The sequence below is a fragment of the Ammodytes marinus genome (genome assembly GCF_949987685.1).
Source record: "Ammodytes marinus genome assembly, chromosome: 9".
NCBI classification, from domain to species: Eukaryota; Metazoa; Chordata; class Actinopteri; order Uranoscopiformes; family Ammodytidae; genus Ammodytes; species Ammodytes marinus.
Genome location: NC_137213.1, coordinates 19,429,121 through 19,456,850, shown reverse-complemented (window position 1 = coordinate 19,456,850; position 27,730 = coordinate 19,429,121). Strand labels below are relative to the sequence as shown.

At 44.7% G+C, this 27,730-nt stretch overlaps 1 protein-coding gene across 1 annotated transcript; it reads right to left on the bottom strand.

Moving 5' to 3' along the window:
- Nucleotides 1-48: 48 nt before the first annotated feature.
- On the bottom strand, nucleotides 49-27,730 carry LOC307255105 (integrin alpha-6-like). Its single transcript, XM_080033723.1, has 26 exons — nucleotides 27,463-27,730; nucleotides 10,914-11,041; nucleotides 10,705-10,784; nucleotides 9,276-9,522; nucleotides 9,016-9,159; nucleotides 8,680-8,890; nucleotides 7,596-7,789; nucleotides 7,356-7,456; nucleotides 6,532-6,659; nucleotides 6,352-6,441; nucleotides 6,166-6,227; nucleotides 5,907-6,064; nucleotides 5,120-5,260; nucleotides 4,889-5,001; nucleotides 4,451-4,607; nucleotides 4,080-4,163; nucleotides 3,910-3,989; nucleotides 3,701-3,775; nucleotides 3,369-3,471; nucleotides 3,097-3,267; nucleotides 2,836-2,937; nucleotides 2,613-2,723; nucleotides 2,066-2,161; nucleotides 1,806-1,931; nucleotides 1,488-1,570; nucleotides 49-928 (listed from the first exon to the last, which is right to left on the bottom strand). The coding sequence occupies exons 1-25, from the start codon at nucleotides 27,639-27,641 to the stop codon at nucleotides 1,502-1,504; spliced, it is 3,150 nt and encodes a 1,049-aa protein (XP_079889849.1). The 5' UTR covers nucleotides 27,642-27,730; the 3' UTR covers nucleotides 49-928; nucleotides 1,488-1,501.

Sequence of the window (27,730 nt, the reverse complement as noted above, 5' to 3'; positions counted from 1 at the left end):
CTTTTTAATTTTTGCATCGAAAATAATCACGCACACAGAACACATAGGTAGAACATAGATCATTTTAATTCAAGAAACTCTGTGCGCCCAAACTCTCCCTATTTTACAGCCAGTGAAATAAGAGGTGAATCCTGCATAGGCTTGGTAGTATATTTACAAACCGAGTGTTCCAACTACTGTGGTTGAGTTGCAGTTGCCTTCACAACGTAGGCTACGGACCTGAGGGGAAAATATGCCCACTGATTGATGAGCAAGTTAAGGCACAGTAATGGAATGATAATGAAGTGCACTTTTTAAAATCGGGGGAAAATACACGCATTTTAGTAAAAAAAGAAAAGGAAAAAAAATAAGTCACCTTTTTGTGTGCATAGCATGGGTCTTTGGCCTGTAGGGAATGTAACCTAAAGTACTCCTGGCAAAGAATAAATACAAGAACAATTCTGCAAAAACATTCAGAAATATACAAAAAACAACAACCCAGAAACGCTCTCACCCTCCCTCCCCACTGTCAACACTGAATGTAGTAAAATGTACACGGAAAAAAAAGTTCCAAAGCTCTTGACACAGTAGTTGTGCAGTTAAAACAAATAGCAGAATGTTTGATCAATTATTTGTCTTATAAAAAAGTTTTTTTTTTTTTTTTTACTACAATTTTCTTTATTTACATTCCACACTGTGCAAATACAAGGCAGGAAAAAGGTGAATTTGAGAGTTTGTATCAGCAGGTGTGTGTGCAAGCAAGGCCAAATCTCGTAGGCGGTTAAGAATAATGCTCCTTGTTGTCGTGCCAGGTTGTCATCCAGGGCTTCTTTTCCAGGTTTTCCCAGTTGGCGTTCCCAGACTTTGGCTTTATCTCTTCCCGTTTGATCCAAACAGCGCTGTGAGTGGGAATCTCGTCTTCATGTTTGGCTCGCTCGAAAAAGCCACACTGCAGAGAATGAAAAGGGGGAAAAAACTAAATCAGAGTGAAGGGGAAGCTATTTGAAGGTGCACAGAGAAAGGAAATGTACATGAGGAGGCAATAGGAGTTTGTTTCGCAGGCAAGATGCATCGAATCCATTAAGAAGCCACCTGAACCCTTAAAGAAAGGAGGCATGTTCTGATGCCCCTGTTTTTTAATGCAGAGAGAAAGAAACCTTTATACCAACCAAGTGACGTTGTGTGCAAAAGCAACAACAAAAAGTTGAAATAGAGGAAAAAGGAAAATTAGATAGTGCCTCAGAGCATGAGGTAATAGTCACAGTGATTACCAGACATCACCGCCCCCCTGGCCATGCAGATAACCTGCAGTGGTCCACACATAAACATGTGTGAAAGTTGTTTAGGCGTAAACTCTTTGCAAAAACAATAGTCAGCGTTAATCCTGCCGTTCATGTCACAGTGTGAGAATTGTCCACTCTCTGCCAAAAAACAGCATTCTTTTAAGCAAAAAGGAGTGAGAGAAAAAAAAAAGTGTCACTCATTCACGGCAGACCAGGTCATTTTACCCTCTCGCTTTTTTTTATGCATTTGGTGTCAGCCTCTCTTTTTCTGATGGGTCCTCTTTATTCTTTTTCCCAATGAATCCGCACTGAGGAGAGGCAAATGAGATTAAAACGTGTGTGTGCTATGTATGCACACTTTCAGTTGTGTTAAATGGTGCTTCACAGACTGCTAGGTGTCCATAACATTAACATTTAAATCATATAGGAGGCGTTTTCAGTTATCACGAAAATGCAGTTCTTCTGTAGGTTATGTGTTTTTTTTTTAATATATATTTATTAGTGGAGGCAGGGTGTGTCCCAGTCCCTTTCCTTCAGCCCTACCTTCCAGAGAAGGAAAACCAACAGGGCCAACAACAGCAGGGCAAAGAGGATGGACAGCACGATGACCCACCATGGAACTCCTGCATACTGGAGCGCATGCTTCTCTGGAAACGCTATCAGTCGCACCTAGGGGAAGGCAGCACATTGGCATAACATCTATGTGAAGATCTCTGGATCAGTTGGTCAACTACACTAATGGATGTCTTTTTGTTGTCTTGATAAATTCCAGTTATGTCTCATATCACAGTACATAGGCCTACCTCTGTAGTAGCATTTTCCACTTTGCTCTCCACTTTGGTAATAACTCGCAGATCGGTATTCACTAGCACCTCCACGTGATGTAGCTTGGAATAATCCTGTTTTGAAGAAATAAGAAGAGGGTCAACTTTAAAATGGTGCTGAGAGTATTCAAAATCAATGACAGTCAAAGAAAAACAAAATAACAAATGGATTAATTTGTAAATTGGCATCTGAGCAGATAGCATCCTGTGTGGGAGGTAGCCTACAAAGCGAGAAAAGTTATTTTAATTTAATAATTCTTAATCTCATCTATTTCTCCACAAAACTCCAACAATTGTTTTTTTCTATACTATGTTAACACATTTATAAAAAGATTTTACTGCGGTGCAGCCATATGTTATTGAAACTATTTAACTGTGTTAATGATCATATATATGGGAATAATGTATTTTTCGAAAGAATGTGTGGTGTAAAAAATTCCACTCTACCGTACAGTTGCTGCCCATCTCAAATCCTGACTAAACAGTTGGATAAAAAACAGGTAATGTTAAAGAAAAGCTGGGTTACCTCTATGAAGGTGCCGTTCCATAGGCGAGACTTAAGGGTGACAGTTGCAGTTCTGTCTAAGCCCATCAGGGGGCACGTGATCTTCACACATGTTGCCCCTTTCTGACAGGACTGTCAACAAAGAATGGAGCACAGAGTTATGACTGGATTCCCCCTGGATTCACTGCTGGTTGCAAATGCACATAAACTAACAAAAGAATAGAACTAAGTAGGGTGGTGTTACCAGAGATTCAGATTTTTGCTTCTCAGTGTAACGTGAAATAGTTCCCTCCTGACTCCCCTGGGTCTCTCCTACTGCTCTTCTCGGCCTGGTTTTAGTAAGTTCCTAAAAGCAGAAAATAAAGTAAAGTAAGTGCAAACACCTATTCAATTCACCTTAGCTTCTTCATTTGTCCAGGGAAATCTAATTGTAGAATACAAGTATCTAGAATACACGTACAGGCAGAGTGACTAGCACATATGGTACTGTGATTCTTTCACTGACCTTCCCGTTAGGGTTGATCTCATCTTTCGGAGTGCACTCCATGCTTGTCAGTCCAGAGGAGCTGATCTCTGTCAGGTAGAGCAGCCACTTGCCGTCCTTCGTCTCCTTTGGCCAGTTGATTTCCAGGATGGCGCTGCCAAAGTTTTTCAAGCTCTTTCCCTGATTGAATATCTGTAAATCGAGTCAGAAACACAGTGTTCCACCGTCGATGATGTTGTTTGATTTATCTAACTAAAGCATGTGTGCATGGGAATTAACTTTCCCTTACTTACTCTGAACTCGTGTGTGATGGCACTGCCAATGTCACTTTCAGTCTTCATTGCCTCCTCGCCTTTGACCTTTCCTGAAAAGTAGACCTGAGATGGATAGGCATGTCTAGGAAGACATAGAAGTGCAGTTAGTGGCATGAATCCGTGTGTGTGTGTGTGTGTGTGTGTGTGTGTGTGTGTGTGTGTGTGTGTGTGTGTGTGTGTGTGTGTGTGTGTGTGTGTGTGTGTGTGTGTGTGTGTGTGTGTGTGTGTGTGTGTGTGTGTGTGTGTGTGTGTGTGTGTGTGTGTGTGTGTGTGTGTGTGTGTGTGTGTGTGTGTGTGTGTGTGTTTCTTACCCTGTTACAGAGAGCTTCAACTGGATGGCCACCTTTGCCATTGCTGTGACAGGTTGTATTGACTGGTCGCTTGTCCTGTCGGATTACACACAGTCAGATACATGTCAGATACTCCAGATACCCACTTTGAGAACCACCATCAAGCCATCCATCATTTCAAGATCAATCACCAAAAAATAAATAATAAATTGATTGTTAGATATACTTACGTTATTAGCTGGAGATCAATCCCCATCGTGTTGGTATCGAGAATAAGGGCTCCAGTACTCAGAAAAATGTAGAAGACAACCTGTATGCACAAACACAGAACAATTTTATAAAGCACTGCCACTTGTGCAGAGGGGGGTTGACCGGCATCAAAAAGGTGATTTTCTCTCACCTCTGAGTCGCGTCTGAAGGGGTTACCAATGTCACAAGCCACCTGGGAGCCATCTTTATTGCCTCTACAATTGACGTGACCGTCCTGGAATCAATAACAAGTTCCAAATCAGAAAAACTGGTTTGTGTGTGTGTGTGTGTGTGTGTGTGTGTGTGTGTGTGTGTGTGTGTGTGTGTGTGTGTGTGTGTGTGTGTGTGTGTGTGTGTGTGTGTGTGTGTGTGTGTGTGTGTGTGTGTGTGTGTGAGTGAGTGAGTGAGTGAGTGAGTGAGTGAGTGAGTGAGTGAGTGAGTGAGTGAGTGAGTGAGTGAGTGAGTGAGTGAGTGAGTGAGTGAGTGAGTGAGTGAGTGAGTGTAAGAGAGACAGTGGCTCACTTTCGCTGGGATGTCGGTGGACGAGAAGGTAATGTTGGACGGGAAGGTGACGTTGAGAGCAGCTTCGTGGGCATCATCTCCATTCTGATTGGTCACTGTGACCTCCAAGGCGACGTCATTCTGGTCACTGAGAAAGACCACCGACACCTCGCCTTCCCTATAGACAGACAGCAGTTAAGAGCCTGTGTACGGATTTGTGTGCGTTGACGTTTTTAAAGCAACTTAGTACTAACACTAACATGGTGAGGATGTCCACAAAAGTAAGCCTTAATAAAATTATACTTGAATGAAAGAAGGTGTGTGTGTGTGTGTGTGTGTGTGTGTGTGTGTGTGTGTGTGTGTGTGTGTGTGTGTGTGTGTGTGTGTGTGTGTGTGTGTGTGTGTGTTTGTGTTTGTGTTTGTGTGTGTGAGTGAGTGTGCGTGTGCATGTGTGCTTACTTTTCAAATGGATTGAACTTGTCAGTGTCAGTGGTCCTGCGGCCGTAACGATGTTTCACCTGCAAGTTACTTCGACAGACGTCACCGCCACAACCCTCCTTGATGAAATTCACCTAAAACCACATTCATACACACAAAAGGTTCCATATTCAGCGCCGGTAAACATCCCCAAGTCTACTGCACGTCTCTATAAATCTGCGTCTTTCAAGTTAAGTATCTGGCGTTAAGTACCATAGATCGAGACATCTTTGACTCCTTGTTGTCCAGGGCAGGTTTCAGCTCAGGTGAACTATCTCTACGATTACGTTTTGAGTCCAATATTTCCAAAGACACATCTATGGGGATCCCTTGCAGCTTGTCTCGAATAGTTTCCTGAAAAATGACGACGTGACACAGCGTTACTATAGAATGTACATGGTCAAATCTGATTGGTGGAAACTTGCCTATAGTCGACTTATTCTCATTTGCTACATTGGCTTCCATTTTTTTCAACAGCAGATAAAGGGGCTGAAACACCACATTCCAGTTGGAATCTTTCTTGCTTTTGCATAAGAATTGATTCTATTGCGACTTAGTCTACCATGGTGATTTGTTCACGCAGACTAAGGTGACTGATTTAAAGTAATTTTCAAATGTTTGTTAACACTATAATTGGCTGATATTTATTATTAATAATAATAATAATAATAATAATACATTTTCTTTATATAGCGCTCTTCTCTCACTCAGAGCACTTAAAATACCACGTATTTATACCACAATAGGCAATGTATCATGATTTATTGGGAGAAACCAAGCAAGTTTAAGTGAAATCAGTCTTTCAGCACCTGCATATAGCCGGAATGGAATGATCCTTGTTTCATAACCATATTTTGAGCCTAGTCGACTCTGGGTTTGACAGTCGAAATGGGCTCCTTCCAACAAATCATTGATTAGTCGACTATTCACCCCTAGACGTTACACCCCACACAATGCACTTTGCTCACGAGAGAAGACAGGCATTTAACAGAGACTCTACCTGTATGGCTAGCTTCTCTTTAAAGCACTGTTTCTTTCCTTTGCTGTTGATAGTGACGGTCCCTTCAGACTTGTAGCTATTTGCCTTAAGGAAGGACCCCCGGGGATTAAGGCCTTTCTTCTTATGGTCAGCGTCGGCCACGAGAGTGTACGCCACAACTAGATGGGATGGAGAAATCTTTCTTTGATTATCTGAACTTTCTGATGATGAGGAGCGGAAAGTTTGTTTGTCAAATCAAGAAAGAGATGGCTCAGCTTACTCAGCTTGGGAGCGTAGCTTGCGGGGCTGGCAGTGTAGGTGAAGCATGCTTCAATCTCTAAACTAGGGACACAGGGCAGATCAGAAAATCAGACACAAAGGATTAAACGTCCTTTACAGACTGGACCTTGCATCACCTTTTTGCATATATATAATAAAAATATAAAATTATTATATTTATAAATACCAGAATTGATTGCCACAATTCTTATTGGTAAGGTCAATTTCCTTCGGTGAGAAAGTGACTTCTTTCTTGATGTTAACCACTGGACGAGATCTGGGAAAGACAGAACTAAGTTAGTGAATTCTCTGACCCTGATCACAGATGTAAAGCTGAGGGGGAGGGGGAGAGTACCGATCCACTCACCTGAAGAGAAAGACGGCGTCAGAGAGGGATCCGACAGCCAAGTCAGGGTAGCCATTCTTATCCAGGTCCATGCCGCCTGCCAAAGAGTAGCCAAACAGCTTGACTGATTGAGACTTGCCGGACAGAACCTAAAGCCAACACATAAAGACATTTACAGTCACCCATTGCCCCGTGGTATATGCCGAGCTTGATTCTGAGAATGTAAAATAAAAAATAAAAAAAAGACACTTGAATCAGATCTATAACCAACTATCAGATATTTCTCTTCTGAGCTACACCCTAAAAAAAGTAGAGATCTATATTATGTTTGACAATGTGCCCATGTTTTACCTAGCTGGTGGTGGTGTTAAAAAAATTGAGTTATTTTGTTTGTTTTTTTAGATAGAAGCGATAGACATTTGGACCAAATATTTATGCGTTTAATTTTTTTCAACCCTTCTCTCAGCTATACCTACTGTGGGGCGACTGTGGCTCAGTTGGTAGAGCGGGTCGGCCTATGATCAAAGGGTTGGAGGTTCGATCCCCGCCCTGCCACCTGTGTCATAGTTGTTGTGTCCTTGGACAAGACACTTCCCCCACCTTGCCTCGTGTGAATGTCGATAGTTAGCCTGCTATCGGTGTATGAATGTGTGTGTGAATGGTAACGTGTAAATGCTAAATGGGAACAGGTCTCCCTTGCAAAAGAGTCTTCGGACTCAATGGGATATAGCTGTATAAATAAAGGTTAAAAAAAAAATACCACCTTACTACCTCCCAACACAAAATGCTGCAGCAGAGCCACAGTTGAAAAGGAGAAGTTCCAGCTATTTATTTATTTGTCATACCTGTGATGCTTTTTTATCAGAGCTGAGGCCAGCGGCTGATCCATGGTAGACGTAAACCTGTCCTACACCTTCCTCATCGTAAGGAGCTCCTACTGCAAAATCTGACAGCCAGAAGAAGGACAACTTATAGCGAGGGCACACAGGTACGTCACTTTACAAGAGGACTGAGGCCACCCAGAATGAACAGTTGACAGACCAATTAAATATGCACACGCACGCACGCACACATTACATCCTCACCATCGAAACCATCCATATTGAGGTCTCCCATTTTTTCCACAGCCAAACCAAACATGGAGTCCATGGGTCCGTCTATTCTGGTGCGTGTGGCATGTTTCCACTTTCCTGCGTTGTTGATGTAGACGTAAACCGCTCCCCCGATTTCGCTGTCCTTCATGTAGAACTGAGGCGCTCCGACCACTATGTCCTGCCATCTAACAAACAGGGGCATTGCTTGATTGTGAGTGTGCAGTAAAAGCAGGGGACACTTTCTTTCCTGAGCAGATTTTGTAACTGTATACTGTAACTGTGTAAGCGATACTGTTTTGCATTGTGTTTATACTTACACATATAGAGTGAGTCTGGAGCAACATTATATTTATATATATGGTAATACTGTGCACTATGTAATATAGAATAAAAATGTATAGAAAGTATATAATGTATAACTTTAATCAAACTATACTCAATAATCAACGAAACTTTTCTTTTCTTTCATGGTTTTGCTTTATTTAACTGACTTCTGTTTTTCTCTTTTATAAATTCACGCCATTGCTTTGTCTTTAAAAAAATAAAAATAAAAATAAATGATTTTGTGATATATAATATTAGCCCGGCACCGCCCGCCTACCTACTTCCGCTCAGTTTTTATTTCCCTTCAGTAGTCAGTCTGGGGCTGCTTTATATTCTTAGGTTTTCTCCGGACAGATTTTTGCCGGCCCAATCAGTGAACAGAGGGAGTGGCTCAGAAGCCGGCGCATGACAAACGTCACGACCAAACGTTAGTTTTAAACTTCAACAGACACCCGCCTTCAAGTGAGTTAACGCTTGTCAATTGAGCAATTACAGACCTTCTGTACAAATGAAATTAAGTACAATGGTCTGGTAGGATCAGGCTAATATAATATATTTATGATAAAATAATATGTCGAGAGGGTAGGCATAATAAGCTTCGGTTTACACCCTTTTCGGCCATTGTTTCTTTTTTTTTATTATTGATCTTGTTTGTATTATGTCTTTGTGGTCATGGACCGAAAATACATTTTCTACTACTTAAGTAACAGGTTGTGTGTGTAGGCTACCGCTGCTTCCCTGCGTTACTCACCCGTCATTGTTGAGATCCAGCACAGTCACATCGTAGCCAAAAGACGAGGCCAGCCCTTCCCCCTCCAGAATGAACTCTTTCTCCACTTTGTCGGTTAGGTCTATGTTCTTCATCAGCAGCACCGCTCCTGTGTAGCTATACCTGGGAGCTCCTGCCACCACCGTGAGTTGGCCCTTCTTGGTCAGATGTGTCCCAGTGTCCAGAGAGAAGCCTGACAGACATAGATTGAACGTATACAGGTACTATATCATCACGCCTTTCTGTGATAGTGAAGCAACTGAAGCGATGGTGTACAACTGGCAAATGAATGGATGGAGAGCGCACACTGTGATTTACCCAGGTAGCTGTTGTCAGAAACAGGGACCAGTTTGGAATTCATCGCTGATGCGCCTCCCACCTCATAAGGACCGTCTTCCCAAATTCCTCTATTCATCCGATCCTCCAACAGAGTTTGGTTTGTATTTTCCATTCGCACAACACCTGGAGGAGAGGAGAGGAATTAAGGTGGACAGATCTAGCTTGCAAAGTATGCAAAATTCATGACACAATAATCAGCAGTAAACTTGAACACTTGACGCATCTACACAATAGACCACCTTTCCAGCTGAACGCTCCGGGAGCCGAGAAGATCATGTAGTGGTATTCATCGTCAAATATAGCAGCGACGCCCTGCTGACAGGAGCCATGCTTCTCGTGGCCTTTGAGCCGGTTTTGACAGAAACTAGTAGATAAATCTGGATTCTGGGTGAAGTCCTGAGACAACACATGGCAGCGGCCGTTAATCTCACGGCTTTCCGTACTTTGTCCGACGTACGATCGCTTCTGGTAGCGATGGGCACAGGTCTACCAGGGAAACAGAGACACATAAGAGAGTTTATGTGATGCAGGTTGGCTCAGTCCTCGCAGCAGACCCAGTTTGAATCCGACCCGTGGTCAGTTCTCTGCATGTCATTCCCCTCTCTACCCCATTTCATCGCTGTCTCTCTAAACTATCACATAGCATTGAAAATGCCAAACAATGATGTTAAAAAGAAAAATAATAATAAAAGCTGTTAAGGCAAATAAGAGGGAAGATGGCATCATGATTGACTAACAGAATTAACTCCAATATGCACTATACGTTTCACCTTTTCTGACAGAAGTCAGGTAAGCTGAGTACTCATATATTTGACAATATTAATATTCTGCTGTGCTGAAACATTCAGTCATTACCCATTGTGAAAGACAATTGTATGCGCCGTTTATCGAGAAAAAAACAATAACTTGGTTATAGTTCTTAAACATGCTTTTTTCTTTGTTTTATATCCTTTCAATTTGATATTTTTAGTAATCTTAGTTTTGGTTGTAAAAGTATATTTACCTTACCTTGGACTCTTCAAATTCAATAATGTCCATTTAGTCCAATTTAGAGACTGAATGTTAAAATATTTAAAAAAATCACATTCATTCACAATGAAAATAATCATTAGTTGTAGCTCTGAAATTCTTGATCTGTTTAATTTAGAGCTGCAATGCATATCACTAATATAACTGACTGGTCGGCCGCTGCTATGGCGTAGTGGATTGAGTGCGTACCATATAGGCTCCGGCCTTTGTTGCAGTGGTCTCGGGTTCAAATCCGACCCGTGGACTTTAACTGCAGGTCTCCCCCCCCCCTCTCTCTCTCTCTCTCTCTCTCTCTCCCCGTTTCAACTGTGTACTATCTAATAAAGCTTGAAAATGCCAAAAAATAATCTTTAAAAAATATATAACTGACTGGTTAAAAACCAACCCTCACAATTGTTACGGCTGTATTATAAATGGAAATTTTTTAGTTTACAAATACAGTATGTAAAATGGAGAAAAGCAGCAATCCTCTCTTTTCAAAAAACAGCAACCACAGAACTTTCACTTGAAAACATGACTCATCATACTGTCAAATCAGTTGATTAACTAATCGATTATCAATTTATTGTTTCAGCTATACAATTGAGCTTGTAATATCAAATTGAAGTTGTGGATACAAATATAAACAGTCTTACTTACCAAAATCTTGCCCCCTGGCCCCTGACTGCTGACTGACACTCCCAACCACTGGTTATCTTTGCTTTCTATAGTTGGATCCTCTACACAGGGACAGAGGACAGTGGTAGATGTAAACACAGAGAGGACATGGTGTCTCAAATATTGGCCAAACGTTTCTTACAGCCAAAAGCATATGAGAGAAATGCACATATATACTGTATATGTCTCACCTTTATTGTCAAACTCGATTCTGTTGCAAAGGGAGGAGGCCGAGCTCATGTCACAGTTGTACAGTCCTCCTGTCACTTTAGATTTCTCTTTACTCAAGGCCTTTGCTCTCGGGGCACCCACCAGCAGCCTGCAACAGACACACACATGGATCTGCTAAGACAAATGCAGTCTCTATCCAATGTTTCTTGTGAGGAGAAAAAGAAGAAGAAGAAAAAGAAGAAGAAAAAGAAGCATTTCCTTTCATTTGCACATACATTATCACACATTCCAGTCGACTGTGTCACACAGCAACACACACACACACACACACACACACACACACATCCGCCACCAAACTGATGTGTCGTGTCCTCACGGTCCAACTGAGTCAAAGAACCCTTTCAATTGCCTGCTGGCACTGATTCGACCAGGCTTTCTATCTCTATCCACACACACACACACAGCGGTTGCCTTTGTGGGAAGAAGGGCAAACACCACACCCAAGTCTTTGACGATGGGGAATCCAGTTCCCAGGGTTTCCTACATGGGTAAATCAAACAAGTCAAGCATGTCATCCCTCAATCTGATGCTTTGTGGAGTGTTCAGTTCAGTTCAGTTCAGTTTTATTTTGTCATTGTTACAAGTAACAACGAAACGTTGTCAGAGCAAACAAACAGGCACATTTTAGTTGTCCACCAATCATATTTACATAATAATTAATCAATCAATCACCCAGTATTTTACACATAGTAACTACTCCTATATGTCATAAATCATAAATACCCCATAGACTCCCATAACCCACAAGGTGCAATACATAAATAAATATATACATCTGATGGTGGTAGGGTTGTTGAGTGTTGTGCAGCGATGCAAAGTCCAGTTCATAGTTATGGAGGTGCATGGAATGTAATTATGTCACAGAGGGGTGTCCAATGGGGAGTGGGGGGGCAGACAGTCCATTTAGCAGCCTGACTGCCTGGGGGTATAGGCTGTTGGCCAGCCTGCTAGTTTTGGCCCTGATGGACCAATATCTTCTGCTGGGTGCTGGGTGTATATTGTCCTGAAGGATGTTTTTTACTCGGTGCATGCAGCGGGAGGTGAACACAGTAGCGATGTCTGGTAGGATGGCCCCAATGATCTTCCCTGCGGCTCTCACCACTCTGTGTATGGCCTCCTTCTCTGCGCTGGTGCAGCCGGAAAAACACACCAGTAACCCATAGGTCAGCACACTCTCCACTGCACAGTGGTAGAAGTTGACCATGAGTCTCTGGGGCAGTCTGGACCATCTCAGCTTCCTGAGGAAGTAAAGGCGTTGTTGGGCTTTGCTGTGGCAGAGGCGATGTTTTTCCCCCACGACAGGTCCTCCGACACACCCAGAAACTTAAAACTATGGGCCCTCTCCACCTCCTCATTCCCTATGAGGAGTGGGGAGTGGCTCAGTTGTCCGGTCTTACGGAAATCCACAATAATTTCCTTTTTTTCTTTTGTGTTGAGTGCCAGGTTGTTGCTGCTGCACCATGCTGCCAGCAGTTGGACTTCTCGCCTATATGCAGTCTCATCATTACAGTGGTGAGTAGTAGAGCCCATACACACTGTCAATGCACCAATCTCTATCTCTCTTTTCCTTCTGCATGTTCCAGGAGTTCTCTCTGCCTTGCTTTGTCTGTTAATATTTGAGTTAATACTGTAAAGTGTGAGGACTGGGGGGTGTGGGGTGGGGGGGGGGGGTGTAGTTTGGGACACAGGTGCGGACCAAGGGGTTTCTAAAAGTTATCCCCAGAGGGATAACCACTGAATCGCTAAGGCGAAGAAGGGGAGGGGGAGAAAGCAAAAAGCCACACAGGCTACTTAAAAATACCAAACTAAAGTGAGAACAAAACCATCACTGCCAAGCAGCTGAAAGCAGCTGGACAGACAAACACTTATTTTCTCTCAAACTCAGAGGGCACTAGGATACAACCTCTCACTACCTCTTAAGGTGAGACAATGAGCAGCACAGAGCACTGGGGTCTCAGGGCATATATAATCTCTTCACACCTGGGTTCAATCAGCCAATCAGTGCACACACACCTGATTGCAGTGAGGAAATCAGTCACCATTCTCACGGAGGCGAAAGATTCCGTGGACTCACAGGGCTGAAATCTACCGTTTCCTCACAGTAAAGCACGGTATTAGGCATTGCCATTTTAAGCGGGAACACAAAGCAATCTCAGATGCACAAACCATCTGGGAGGGATTCAACACAGAAATGTGTTGAGCAACAAAGGCCTGATGTGATCAGCATATATTCTGCTTTAACATTGACTTCAGTGGGTGTGGTAGAGAGTTAATCTATATACTGTATATATACGACATACAAACATAAACCGATTTAGCCAAAATTCTTGTACAGCTGACCCAACAAGATGGATTTAAATGAGTTTTACAGGCAATGCTGAGTGAATATGAGGACATTTCTCTAAAATGAAATCCATGAAGACTGAGTCAGGACAACAGGAACACATTCCTCCCGCATGATAGTGTTTTTCTACACCGTTTGTTTATCCCACTTTAACCACTGGATCGGGTTGGTGTTAGCCTGGTCCTACCAGACCATTGTACTTCATTTCATTTGTACAGAGGGTCTGGAATCGCTCAATTGACAAACGTTTGGTCATGACGTATGTCAAGCGCCGGCTTCTGACTACAACTGAAACTGGCACACGTCATTGTTCTCAGCCACTCCCTCTGTTCTTTATACTGTAGGTCCATGATTGGATCGCCAAAAATCTGGCCGGAGAAAACCCACTAATATACCGCAGGCCCAGACTGACTACTGAAGGGAAATGAAAATTGAGCGGAAGTAGGCACGAGGTGCCAGGCTAGTTTGGTGTATTTAAAAAAAAAGACAATTTCATTTGTACCTTTATCCCACCCATCAAGTGTCATATATCCAGGCCTTTTTTAAACTACAATGGGAGTGACTGAAGCTTGACATTTGATACTCCACGGTCTTACTGTAAGTCAACTCCCCACCAAAACATATTTTCACACTGTGAAATGGTTAGGGCATGTGTTCGCCTGTCAAAGATGAGTCGGAATCAAACGAGACATTGCTTCAAGGAGAAGAGTCGTGACTAACGCTGAGTCCCAGTCGTGCACATCTCTACTCTCATCAAGCTCCGAGACACAGGAAGTGGGGAGAATGGACTGAGAGAGAGGGCTGTCAAAAGACACACTGAACTCTTGGAAATGGGGTCCTCTGGTCTGGGGGTCTCTGCTGCAGTAACAAAGAATGGACACTGTAATTCCTACTTCTACATGCATTGTGATGAATGCAAACTTTGCACAAACAGCAACGATGAAAAGAAACAAACTCATCATATCAAGATCATGGTTACAGTTTTTTTCGATTGCTAAACCACAGTGGGCACAACTGGAGCGACAAGTGCAAAACTCTAACAACAGTATGCACAGCAGCGGTTCATTTGGACCAAACTCCAGCTCATTTTTCATTCATTAAACACAATTTTCAAAACTCTACACACCTATCTCATGGCTTAACCACAACCTGCACAACACTGTGTATTTCCAGCCCTAAACGCTAACACACTACTGCCACAACTGTAAACCACACATTCAAAACAGAATGAATGCCTAGTGCATTTCAAACACTGCAGGTTGCAATTTCAACTGAAACACTAAGAAGGTGTCTTGTTTTAGACTTGTCAGTGAACATATACAGTATAAAGGGAAAGCTCAAAAGAAAATTTGGAAATGGACCAATGAAGACAGGTTGTTGGAGGGAGAAGAGTGGCAGTGAGAGTGTGGATGTGTGGAGGAAGACATAGAGGTGTAATGTCTGATGAAATACAGTAAGGCAAGGCAAGGCAAGGCAAGGCAAGTTTATTTTTAGAGCACATTTCGGACACAAGGCCATTCAAGGTGCTTTACATAAGCAATAACAAAATACATCAAGTAAGAACAAAATACATCAAGCATAGAGCACACTTTCAAAAAAAGAATTTAAGCAAGAACAAAATACATCGTGTATAGAGCACACATTCCAAAAAATTAAAAAAATAAAATGAAAAAATTATTCAAAATGAGAAATTAAAATTTCAGGTTAAAACGGAAACAGAACGGTCTTCAGACCTGATTTACAGTTTTTCACAATTGTTTAAACACATTTTTTGGAACATCAGACACAATGTGCACAATCTGTAACTAATTTACCAACTGCTTAACCAATTCTGCTGAACTCCAAACACATTTCCTGCCTTACACTCATATTCTCATTCCAGAACACACATTTTTCACAACATTACACACTATTCTCTATATATTGCACACTCTTCCTGAATTCTCTCTCTTGGTGATCACACAGAACACACTGCCAATCAAATTTCTAAACTCAAAGGCTTTTATGCAGTTAGCTATAGAAGGGTCAGAGATGAGCTCCTGTTTGCTGTGATTTACAGTAGACTGCACATTTTGGTACAAATACAGTTTTTGCCGAATACTGTAAACACTAAAAGTGACTGCTATGACCACAGCATCACAACCTCTAACTTTTGTAACCTTGCCCTAAACCAAAGCTCCAACCCTACAAACACGATAAATGCTTTGCGCTGTGTTTGAAATTCTCCAACATACTTCTTGAAAAAAAATTAAACTAATTGAAAACCAATCGGTCTAAACCTTAGCACTACAAATAGACCCCAGGTGAGCTCAGCTCCTTTCTGAAACAGTAAGAGTCAGGGAAAGAGGAGGAGAGAGAGTGACAGGAGGACGAGGACAAATAAGGCAACAGACGGAGACACATACACCAGGGACACTATAATGGACTATGTTATAGATCATGGCCTATCAATGAGGGAGCCTGGACAGAAAGTGCAGCCCAACCTGAGTCGCTCCATAATTAGGAGATTTAGTCTGGATATCAGGGGATCATTTCCCTGTTGCTTCTCAAAGGATGACATTGAGTGTGATGTTGATGAGGCGATGTGGCCAAACGCAAACAGGAGGCGGTATCCATAAAAGGATTCATAATCCAACCACCCAATTCCTTACAACGCTGTTTTTTTTTATTCTACTGTAATTGTTTCTTAGTTCATACTGACGCACTGAATTGCTTGAACTGCAGTCCTACCTACTCATTGTGTTTGTTTGAAATGGCAAAATAAACTATTCTGCAACATGTGTGTTAGCATTTGGCAAAAACCGTAAAGTATTTGTTGTTACTGTAGGTGAAAGTGTATGAACATGCAAAGGCATAAATCTACTGATAAAGCATTCATATAGTGTTTTGCATTTATACTATAGTGTTTTCCATTCTGCACACCAGTGTTCAATGAGTGCTAGAAATGTCTAGTCATATGATGTATGTGTTTGTCATTTGAAAAGAAAACACCATTTAGTGAAGAGTTAACATTGTTTTGAGCGTAAAGTGTGCTTTTGCAAGAGAAGTGAAGGATTTTGCATTTTGTGTTTGAGTTTTGAAATTTGGGTTTAGGGTTTTGAAAAAGTGAGGTAGTATATCAGGAAATGTGTTTAAGCAATTGTGAAAAACTGTAAAAGAGCCAAGTGTTGAAGCGGACCTCAAGTCCCCTGGAAGTTTATTCCAGAGCTTCGGTGCATTAAAACTAAAGGCTGCCTCTCCCTGTCTAGTCCTTACTCTGGGGACTTTCAATAGCCCAGTCCCAGGCGACCTGAGAGTAAGGGCTACACTGATAGACCCTGTTGTGAATCATGGTCTCTCATTGAGAGAGGCAGGGTTGAGGGTGCAACCCAATCTGCAAAAATCTAAAGGTGCATCTGTAATACGAATTTTCCAGCAAACAAACAGCTTAGAGTTGCATCCTCACAGTAAATGACAACATTACAGGATAGATTTCTGTATTACGATTATAGAATATTTACACAGATAAATACTACATTTGGAAATGTTTTCTATAAAATATACAAAATGTGTATCTATTGAAGCAAACTTCTGATTTTCATTTATTTTTGTTTTCCTAAAAAAACTGGTATGTTATAAAATAAACAATTTCATGTGAAAGAATTTCACCCTTTCATCAAAGAAAATATTACGTAATTTGTGTGAAATAACTCAAATTATTCAAACTGTAAAGACTAAAAGTTTGTAATTTATGTATTGGGGTTTGATGCTAGTGTTTGTACTCTGAGCATATTCTGAGTGACAGTGTGTGTTTTCTCAGTGAGGACAATTCATAGTGTTTGCTGCACTGAGCCTATTTTGCAGGTGAAGTGAACTGTTCAGCTCCAGTGACTGTTGGTAGTGCAGACTGTAGTTAGAGTTTTGCACATAGAGCTACAGTTGTGCCCACTGTGGTTTAGCGATCGAAAAAAACTGTAATTGTTGTTCAGACAGGAGAAAAGTTGGAGTAGTTGCTCACATAAAATTGACATTTAAAAAAAGCTTTGCTCAAGTGTCTAAATTGGAGACTCTTCGACATTTATTTAAACATTATATCTTAACTCCTAAACATATAGAGTAAAGGGAAGTGCTGTGCCGGAAGTGAGTGTGTGTGTGTGTGTGTGTGTGTGTGTGTGTGTGTGTGTGTGCGTGCGTGCTTGAGAAAAACGTGTGCATGACCAAAACGAGCATCATATAGAGACAACCCTTTGAGAGAGCTATGTTGTATTTTTTTCTCGCAGCAGCACACTAGCTGCCAGCTAGGGCGCAGCCCGTCGCTTAGTAACAGCCAGTCAATGGCACCCTATCAAGTCGAGGCATTCACCTCCAAATGGTTCGCAGATCCAGAGTTTGTATCTTGTGTTACCCAATTTCCCTCTCTACCCGTTTGAGCACAGCTGAGTATGACTGGTTGAATGACGGCTCATATTGGGCGCCCAGATGTGAAAGTGATTTATGCTCCTCTCTGCATTCTTTCAGTCATCACTTCTTTTCTTTTTCCTCAGTTCCTTTCTCTGGCTCTTTGATGTTGGATAACATCAACTAACCTGAGGAGAAGAGGGTGGAGAGGTGGGGGCTTACACAAAGTTGACTTTGAATACTAAACTCTACCGTCTTTTCATCTCCCCTTGTTCTTTTCTAGCAGTGTAGACTAAGTGTGACGTCGACATCACTATTTAACACACAAACACACACACACACACATCCCATCTCACAAACTCTTAACTCCTACTCGCTCTCCCCATTTTTCCTCTTCTCCCTCCCCACTCCTCTTGTGCCTTTTGTGCTCTTTATTTGGTTATACAGACAGTCCCATGCTTAACACACATACACACACACACACACACACACACACACACACACACACACACACACACACACACACACACACACACACACACACACACACACACACACACACACACACACACACACACACACACACACACACACACACACACACACACACACACACACACACACACACACACACACACACACACACACACACACACACACACACACACACACACACACGCACGCACGCACGTATACACAGCCAGCCCTCTCCTGCAGGTACATGTACACTCATCCCTTTAGGGCATGGAAGACACTGAAAGACCTAAAACCTAATACATCTTGGCATGCCCTGCCGGCAAAGGATTGTGACTCTATGTGCACCAGCAGCCGAGCAGAGACACACATTGGGGGTGGGGTTTGGGTGGGGTTTGGGTGGGTTCAGGGTACAGGGGACAAGCAAACACAAGCAGAGACTTACTACAGCACACATGTTGTCGCAAATGAATGTCTGTGCCACTGCCAACCCTCACGAGAAAAGAAAATTTCTGTCAACACAAAAAATCTTTCTGTGTCTTCTTTTATTGTTTGCCTCAGGTTAGGAATGTATGAAAGAACACAGTGAGCTATCTGACACTCTTCCAAGTGACTGACAACAAGGCAACGCCTCAGTGCACCGTGGAAACACACACACACACACGCACGCGCACGCACGCACGCACATACACACACAAACACACACAAATACTTGAACGCATGTGCACACACACACATAGATGCACTGTTTGCAGCGAGAGTGCATTCCATCTCCGTATCTGCGCCGTAACTTGCAAAACCAACGTGGCTTCCATCCTGCTCGAACATGTACACATGCATTCAAACTTGCGATGTAATGTATTTAACAGGCACATGCTGCTGATGCTTCAAGCTCATCTGATTCTTAGCTGATTGTTGGATTTTGACAACAGATTTCCAAAAAATCTATTTAAGCTCTATGTCAATACAATGTCAGGCAAATCTGTCAACCTGTTGCTCGTCGGTTACAGTAATAGTTTACAGCTCCAGCAGCAGCTCAGTCTACCTTCTACTACCCTGGTATGTGTTGTTATCCACTTCACCCAATCCAATTGTTGTCTGTGTACTTATATTTAACTTAACGACCGGAATCAGAGCGACTTTGTGGTCGTGGTCTCGTGCTGATCACCACGTAGACTTCATTGAGACACAGCCTAAATCTGGGACACTAACTGCCTCTGTGTGTGTGTGTGTGTGTGTGTGTGTGTGTGTGTGTGTGTGTGTGTGTGTGTGTGTGTGTGTGTGTGTGTGTGTGTGTGTGTGTGTGTGTGTGTGTGTGTGTGTGTGTGTGTGTGTGTGTGTGTGTGTGTGTGTGTGTGTGTGTGTACATTTAGTATGTGTAAAAGTTTAAGAATAGTGTATAACCTCTGTGGAGACGGTTAAGTACTTGGGGATGCTAATAACTAATAGTCTATTAGTCCAGGATATCTTGCAGTAAGTATAAACACTGAGTGGTGACCTTTAGGCATTAGCTATACATATACAAATACAAATCACTATTAGGGGGCACAGTTTTGGCCCCATCTGTCGACCAGTTACAAGATAGGAAAGTCATATCAATCAGTTCCCTCCTTGTTAAATGACAGTTAAGAGCAGCATAAGTACCTTATGCTAAATTTTGATGCCAATTAAAGGCACTTTAATGGGTTTTCGAATTGCCGATGCCAATGCCGACATTTAGACAGCAGGACGGTTGATTGCCAATACATTTATTGCCAATATGAAGTTGCTTTTGTTGTTGTTTTTTTTGTTTGTTTTTTACATTTGATAAAATACAACAATTTAATAATGATTGTGAATGAGAAACTTAAGTTCATTTAACTTGAAGAATATTAGAACAAAAATGTGAACTGTCTAATGCACCTCAATGCGTGCAGTGTTTGCAGAGATTATTTTTACATTTTCGTATATAGGCAATTTTGTAATCTCACTCTCAAAGAGTGACCTGATCAGATAATGATCTTATAAAACATAATGCATTATGTCAATTTGCTTCCACCTCGACTAACTACAAAATGAAAATGCTAATTACACATTACTGCATCGAAAATAAGAATCAAATGTTATGATACACTGTAGTGCTTTTACATAATTCACCTATGGAACTGAAGTTCCGGGGTTCCGGGGGAACTGTTATGACTGGGGGAATTTCCTGTTTTTGTCTTGTTGGCGTTTTGAGACTATCAAGAGTTTACTGTCTGCTCCGTTGTTGTTACTCGACAAGTGTATTAATGTCATTAAAGCAGTTAGCTCCGTCTTTTGACACTCCGCCTCCGACTCCCGTCTCTACACGCCACATTGGTGACCCCGACGTCAGTCCCGCTGAAGATTCCGAGACTGATTTGAATATCGATCGCAACAGCATGGCGCTTTCCATCGTTCTCAAACTGCCGAAGTTCTGGGAGACGTCCGCGGCAACGTGGTTCGCACAGGCAGAGGCTCAGTTCACCCTCCGTGGGATTACAGATGATGCCACACGCTATTACCACGTCGTCTCAGCACTGGAGAGCTCCACTGCAGCCAGGGCAGTAAGCTTTATTACATCTCCTCCTGCCCAAAATAAATATGCAGGGCTCGAGGCTTACCTCCTCAAAATCTTTGAACTGTCACGATTGGAAAGAGCCCGGCGTCTTCTTGCCATTCAAGGCCTGGGGGACAGCAAACCCTCCGAACATATGGAAATGATGTTAAACCTGCTGGGCACGGAGGTACCAAATTTCCTTTTCTTCGAACTCTTCCTGCGACACATGCCACCACACGTCCAGACAGCGCTCGCGAATACATCCATCACGGAGCCACGGGCTCTGGCAGAGGAGGCAGACAGGTTCTTTCTGGCCACCCAGCGTTTCGCCCCGGATGTGCTGGCCCCGACACGCAGTTACACTCGTCCGGGCAGCAGCGCTCCCCTTGGCGGAGGACACGCATCCACCGACAGCCTTACCGCTGCGGGCTTATGCTATTTCCATGCACGTTTCGGGGCCAAGGCAAAAAGGTGCCGCTCTCCGTGCACTTTCAACGCGGCGGGAAACGCCAAGGCCTGCGCTCAGTAGTGGCCGTGAGCGCAGGCACAAAGGGCCGGCTGCTGTTCATCGTGGACACCCTCTCCAGGCGTAAATTCCTTTGCGACACCGGTGCACAGAGGAGCGTGGTGCCGGCTACGGTGGACGACGCCGCCGGCGGGTTGCACGGCCCTCCCTTAACATCTGCCAACGACACCCCGATCCGAACGTATGGCACGAAGTCTGTGGATTTATGTTTTGGAGGTCAACGGTTCACATGGGATTTTGTTACAGCCGACGTCTCCTTCCCCCTCCTCGGCGCAGATTTTCTGTGCGCACACGGGCTGCTGGTTGATGTCAAGAACGAGCGCCTGGTGGACGCATTGACCTTCTCCTCGTTCGCATGTGTCTGCGATGAGGGGACATACGACGGCCTTTCTAGCTCGCTCTCTGAGGGTGACAAGTACCAGCGGCTGCTCAGAGAGTTCTCTAGCCTGCTGCAACCAACCTTCTCGTCCACGTCGACGAAACACGGTGTGGAGCACCATATTGAGACGAAAGGGCCCCCCGTCCATGCCAGGGCCCGACGGCTCGCTCCGGAGAGACTGGCGGTTGCTAAGGCTGAATTCGCCAACATGGAGCGCCTGGGCATCATTCGCCGTTCCGACAGTCCGTGGTCCTCGCCACTCCACATGGTTCCGAAGCAGGATGGCAGCTGGCGCCCATGTGGAGACTACCGCCGCCTAAATGACGCCACCACGCCCGACCGCTATCCAGTGCCCCATATTCAGGACTTCTCCGTGCATCTGGCGGGGAAGCTCCTGTTTTCCAAAGTCGACCTTGTGCGGGGCTACCACCAGGTTCCGGTGCACCCTGCGGATGTCCCGAAGACAGCTGTGGTCACTCCGTTTGGGTTGTTTGAGTTCCTCAGGATGCCATTCGGCCTGAAAAACGCGGCCCAGTCCTTCCAGCGGCTGATGGACTCGGCGCTGAGGGACATGCCTTTCATCTTCGTCTACTTGGACGATGTCCTGGTCGCCAGTTCCTCGGAGGAGGAGCACCTCACACACCTCCGGGCCCTCTTCACAAGGCTCGACCGCCACGGCTTGATCATTAACCCGGCGAAGTGTGTTTTTGGGGTGCCGTCCATCCAGTTCCTCGGGCACCTCATCAACAGGGATGGTGCCGTCCCCCTTCCGTCGAAGGTGGAGGCTGTTTCCAACTTTCCCCGCCCACGTTCGGCCCGGGGGCTCCGGGAGTTCCTGGGGATGGTCACCTTCTATCACCGATTCATACACCGGGCGGCCCACACTATGCGCCCGCTGTATGAGGCCCTCAAGGACAGGACGCCCGGCCAAGACGTCGACTGGACTGCAGAGAGGGACAGAGCGTTCGAGGACACTAAGACTGCATTGAGCCGGGCCGCATTGTTGGTCCACCCGTTGCCCGGAGCTCAGGTGGCCCTCACAACCGACGCGTCCGACTACGCGGTTGGCGCGGTGTTAGAGCAGTGGGACGGTGGCGCCTGGCAACCGCTCGCCTTTTTCAGCCGCCAGCTGGTACCCCGGGAGCGCAAATACAGTACTTTCGACAGGGAGCTGCTCGGCGTCTGGCTGGCAATCCGTCATTTCCGCTTCGCCCTGGAGGGCCGTCAGTTTACGGTTTTTGTGGACCACAAACCCCTCACGTTCTCCATGTCCAAGGTAGCCGAGCCGTGGTCCGCCCGCCAACAGCGCCAGCTGTCATTCATCTCTGAGTATACCACGGACATCCGGCACATCGCTGGCAAATCCAACGTGGTCGCGGATTGCCTCTCCAGAGTGATCGTCGGCGCGGTGCAGCTGGGTCTCGACTACTCGCGTATGAGTGCGGAACAGGCTACGGACCACGGTTTTCAGTCCCTCAAAGACTCGGACACCGGGCTGCGCCTGGAAAAAGTGGCGATCGGCGACTCAGGGGTCAGGTTATGGTGTGACCTCTCCACCGGCCAGCCCAGGCCACTGGTCCCTGCCGGCTGGCAGCGGGCTGTTTTCGAGGCAATACACGGCCTGTCCCATCCCGGTAGGAGGGCGTCCGTGAGGCTGGTCTCTCAGAAGTTTGTCTGGAAAGGACTGAAGAAGGACGTACGGGCCTGGGTCGACTCGTGTGTGTCCTGTCAGCGTACAAAAGTGCACCGCCACACCAAGGCCCCGTTGGAGCCTTTCGTCGTCCCTGTTAGGAGGTTCGACCATGTCAACATCGACCTGGTGGGGCCACTCCCCCCTTCGCATGGTTTCACCCACCTCCTCACGATGGTGGACAGGACGACGCGTTGGCCTGAAGCTGTGCCACTCACCTCGACATCGTCTTCCGATGTGGCCCGTGCGTTTATCGGCACGTGGGTCGCGCGCTTTGGGACACCTTCGGACCTCTCCTCCGACCGGGGTGCACAGTTTACCTCGGAGATCTGGAATGTGGTTGCTAAGGATCTGGGGGTTAAACTGCATCGCACTACCGCATACCATCCTCAGGCTAATGGTTTGTGCGAGCGGTTCCATCGCTCCATGAAGGCGGCCTTGCGTGCCAGTTTGACGGACGGCAACTGGTTGGACAAACTTCCCTGGGTGATGCTGGGGCTCCGGACGGCGCCTAAGGAGGACCTGCAGTCCTCGTCTGCCGAGTTAGTCTACGGTCAGGTGCTGCGAGTTCCAGGGGATTTCATTCCGAACGCCACAACACCCTGGTCGGCGGCCAGGCAGCGGTCCTCTCTGCTGGAGGTCGCCAAGCAGTTCGCACCCGTCCCCACTTCGCAGCACTGCACCCCCGTTTCCCTGGTGCCACCCAATCTGCACACGGCGGAGTTTGTGTTCATCCGCCACGACGCCCACCGTGGACCGTTGCGCTATGACGGGCCGTTTAGGGTCTTGCGACACGGGGATAAGAGCCTGGTCGTGGACGTCGGTGGTAGGCCCGAGACTGTCTCTGTCGACAGGATCAAGCCTGCCCACGTGGACATTTCCAGACCGTTGGAGTTGGCCCAGGCTCCGCGCCGTGGACGCCCCCCGTTGCCACGCCCCGCTGGGCTCCCTGCCGCCTTGTCGGTGCCGTTGCCGCCCAGTCCTGGGCTTGGTCCTGCCGCACCCACCACGCCCCTCCCCTCTTCGGCCCCTGCCACTCGTTCTAGTCGCGGCCGGGCCATCGTGCCTTTCCGGCGCGGGGACTTTGACTATGGGTGAATTCTGGGGGGGCTTGTGTAGTGCTTTTACATAATTCACCTATGGAACTGAAGTTCCGGGGTTCCGGGGGAACTGTTATGACTGGGGGAATTTCCTGTTTTTGTCTTGTTGGCGTTTTGAGACTATCAAGAGTTTACTGTCTGCTCCGTTGTTGTTACTCGACAAGTGTATTAATGTCATTAAAGCAGTTAGCTCCGTCTTTTGACACTCCGCCTCCGACTCCCGTCTCTACACGCCACAACACATTAATATATTTGAAAACTTACAGGGGCCATTTCTTCTGCTAATACTTGTTATGGTTAAAGTGTTTTTTTGATACTTTGATTGCTTTTACTAATCTAACATTTTCAATGCAGACATTTTACTAGTAATGGAGTATATATTGTTCTTATTTCTGGCTCGCACATTATGGTTTACAGATTCCCAGATTAAAGAATCCCGGATGCCAGGCCCGGAGTGGCTAATCGGGAGAACCGGGAGCATTCCCGGTGGGCCGCTCTGGTTTTTGGGCTGCGAGGGCCGGCCCAGTCATGGCACTGGGTTAAAATATCATTTTACCTATTGGTGCATTAAAAATCATATTATTAGTCCGCAGTTAAGTTACTGCTAATGGAAACTGACCATTTCCTACAGCTTCAGTTTCACATTAAAAGCATCTAACTGGCGTAACGTGAGATTACTTTTATTTTGAAGCAGAATTTAGGGCCTCCTAGCCCTGCTGCGTGTCTCTCTCTAGCAGCATGTCGGACTACGAGGTGAAAGATAACTTGTAATTCTGCGCTCATACCAAAGGCTTTATGAAAGTTAGTCACAGCCCCCAGTCATATATGTTCAATGCATGCTCGGGACAATGGCGACTGGAGCGTCGGCTGCACTAGGATGAGCCAGAATCCGAACATGTTGGCCTATTCGGATGAGCACGGATAATGAGATGATCGATCCGAATATGTTTACTTCGCGAATAATCTCGTTATTATTCAGGAAACAACTATTTATTTATTTTGCCTATCATGCACTAAATTGACGCGGCGCGTTCTGCCTTAACTTGAGTGGCACCTATCAGCTGTTCATCTCCGCTGCCGTGGCAGAAAAGAGATAGACCAGCTGCGTTTATGCATGGCCCCGTGAGCTGCGGTCTCTCCATTCCGCTGGATGTTTGTGACCCCGAGTCACCTTCAGTCCCTCCTGACTTTTATTTATTTCAAATCTCTGAACGTGAACCACGTCTCTTCATTTAATAAAATCGATCTTTAAATATTCGATCTGCAAACACTTCGCTTGTTTAGTTCATACAATCTGTTTATAACGAAGAGATTTGCTCAAAAAAAGTGTCGTTTTTGTGCGTTGATCAATTAGACCACTAGATTATAAAACGCTGTTTCCTAGTCTAAAGTAATTATTCATTGAACTAAGTTAGAAATTAAAAAAGAGAGGGAGAGAGAGAGATAGCGAGACAGAGATAGGCCTATGAGAGACAGGGAGAGTGAGAGAGAAGAGGGAAATAAACGGGCAAAATAAATCTTATCTAGATCGATGATACAACTTAGTTTAGTTAAAAATAAAAAGGGACAGAGATGAAAAAATAAAATAAATTGGGCAAGTTTATGATTTACTGTGATGTAATAGGCCTACTGTTTCAGACTCTGAATGTTCAATGTCCCCCAGTCAAACGTGTAGGGGCTTAGACAGTTATAATGAGAGAGAGAAACAGATGAGTACAGTATGAGGAAAATATGCCTATCTCATTATTGATAATATGCCAATATTAAATCAATTTGAGGCTCTGAAGGGACAATAATTGTTGTTTTTTTCACACATAAGCCCATAAGCCCCAGCCACTTCCGGTTTCATATCCGAATACAGGTAGCCTACATATAGATAGGCTAATTGTGTTTGTTGAACAGATAGCCTACAGATAATGACGTCTCCGTACACTCCTACTGCACATAGTAGCACCATGGCAGGCACCTGAGTAGGCTATAGGCTAAACAGGAGCATTTGAGTCCACACAGTCTAAAAACACAGAATTACAAGGGTGCAGAGAACAGTGCACTTTTGCAGACGTACATATTAAGGTTGTTATTACATTACATTAATAATGTCGGCGTGAAAGTGGGCTGATCTGAGGCATGAAACTCCAGGGCTGAAAATGAGTCCCACTCCGGCCCTGCCGGATGCTCTGATCTCAGGTCAGTTAATTAATGTGCAGGCTGTTCACTTGATGGCAGTTAGCCTTTTCAACAGGGTGACTAAACCCTTCGAGTGAATGCCCATAAACACGTCTGCAATGATTCAATGAGATGTTTAGCTCCTAAATGCCTGGTCTGGTCTCCCCTTAAACCTCTTAGGAAAGAAGGTTGGCAAAAAAAAGAAAAGGAAAAATAAAAGCAACAATTAAATTGTCTAATTTAGACAGCAGAAGGTGAGGCGTGGTTGCTCACATTTGATCCAAAATATACTGTTGTTAAAAAAAAGAGGTTTGCCTTAGGGCCAACATTGACAATACTCTCAATAGACTCTTATTGTCTTGATTATTATTTTGTTCATATGCGCAGCGCGCGCAGAAGCAGAAGTGCTGCGGAGGTGCAATACAAAGGCACAGATAAGTAACCTGGAGGCAAAGATTAACAAGAGGTAGGCCTACGGTTAAACTTACAACAGGTGCATGTATGAAGCTCAGCGCATTGTTTTAAGCAGCTGAAGGAATAGGGTTAGCTGAGCTTTAGTTAAAAACAAAACAAAACAAAAACACACGGTTAGCTAAACCACCTGCGACACCTGCTCAAATGATCGCGCAGCGTTTAGCTCTCTCTGGTTACACATTTTTGTCTGAGGTTCTCAAAAAAAGTTTTAGATGGGATTTTCTTTAGAAGGCATCTCCCGTGGCAGCTCGAACAATTCACAATGAACTTAAAAATCACCTACATTGCTGTAACATTTTGATCAGGATACATGGTTTACAGGAGTTGTTTTTGACACGTATGGCGTGTTTCTATGCCCAGGACGACGCTCAAGTAAATAAAATGCGTCCAAACATGTTCCCAATAAACAATACACTCACCATGTCTTATCCGTCGGATTAAGCTGCCTGTGCATGGCGAGCGAGAAGCCGAACAGGCTGCCTGGATCTCCGATCTTGCTCGGGACATTGGTGGTGTCCAGGTTGAAAGCGGCCAGTCGCCCACATCCCGAGAGAAAGACGACGAGCAGCCATAGTCCACAGGTGATCCTGCCCTCCATCAGATACAAAGCAAATGTCAAAGAAAAAACTATATAATTCCCTTGAACTGGTGAAAGGTGATCCCTCACTGTAGGAGGTGCAGAGTGCG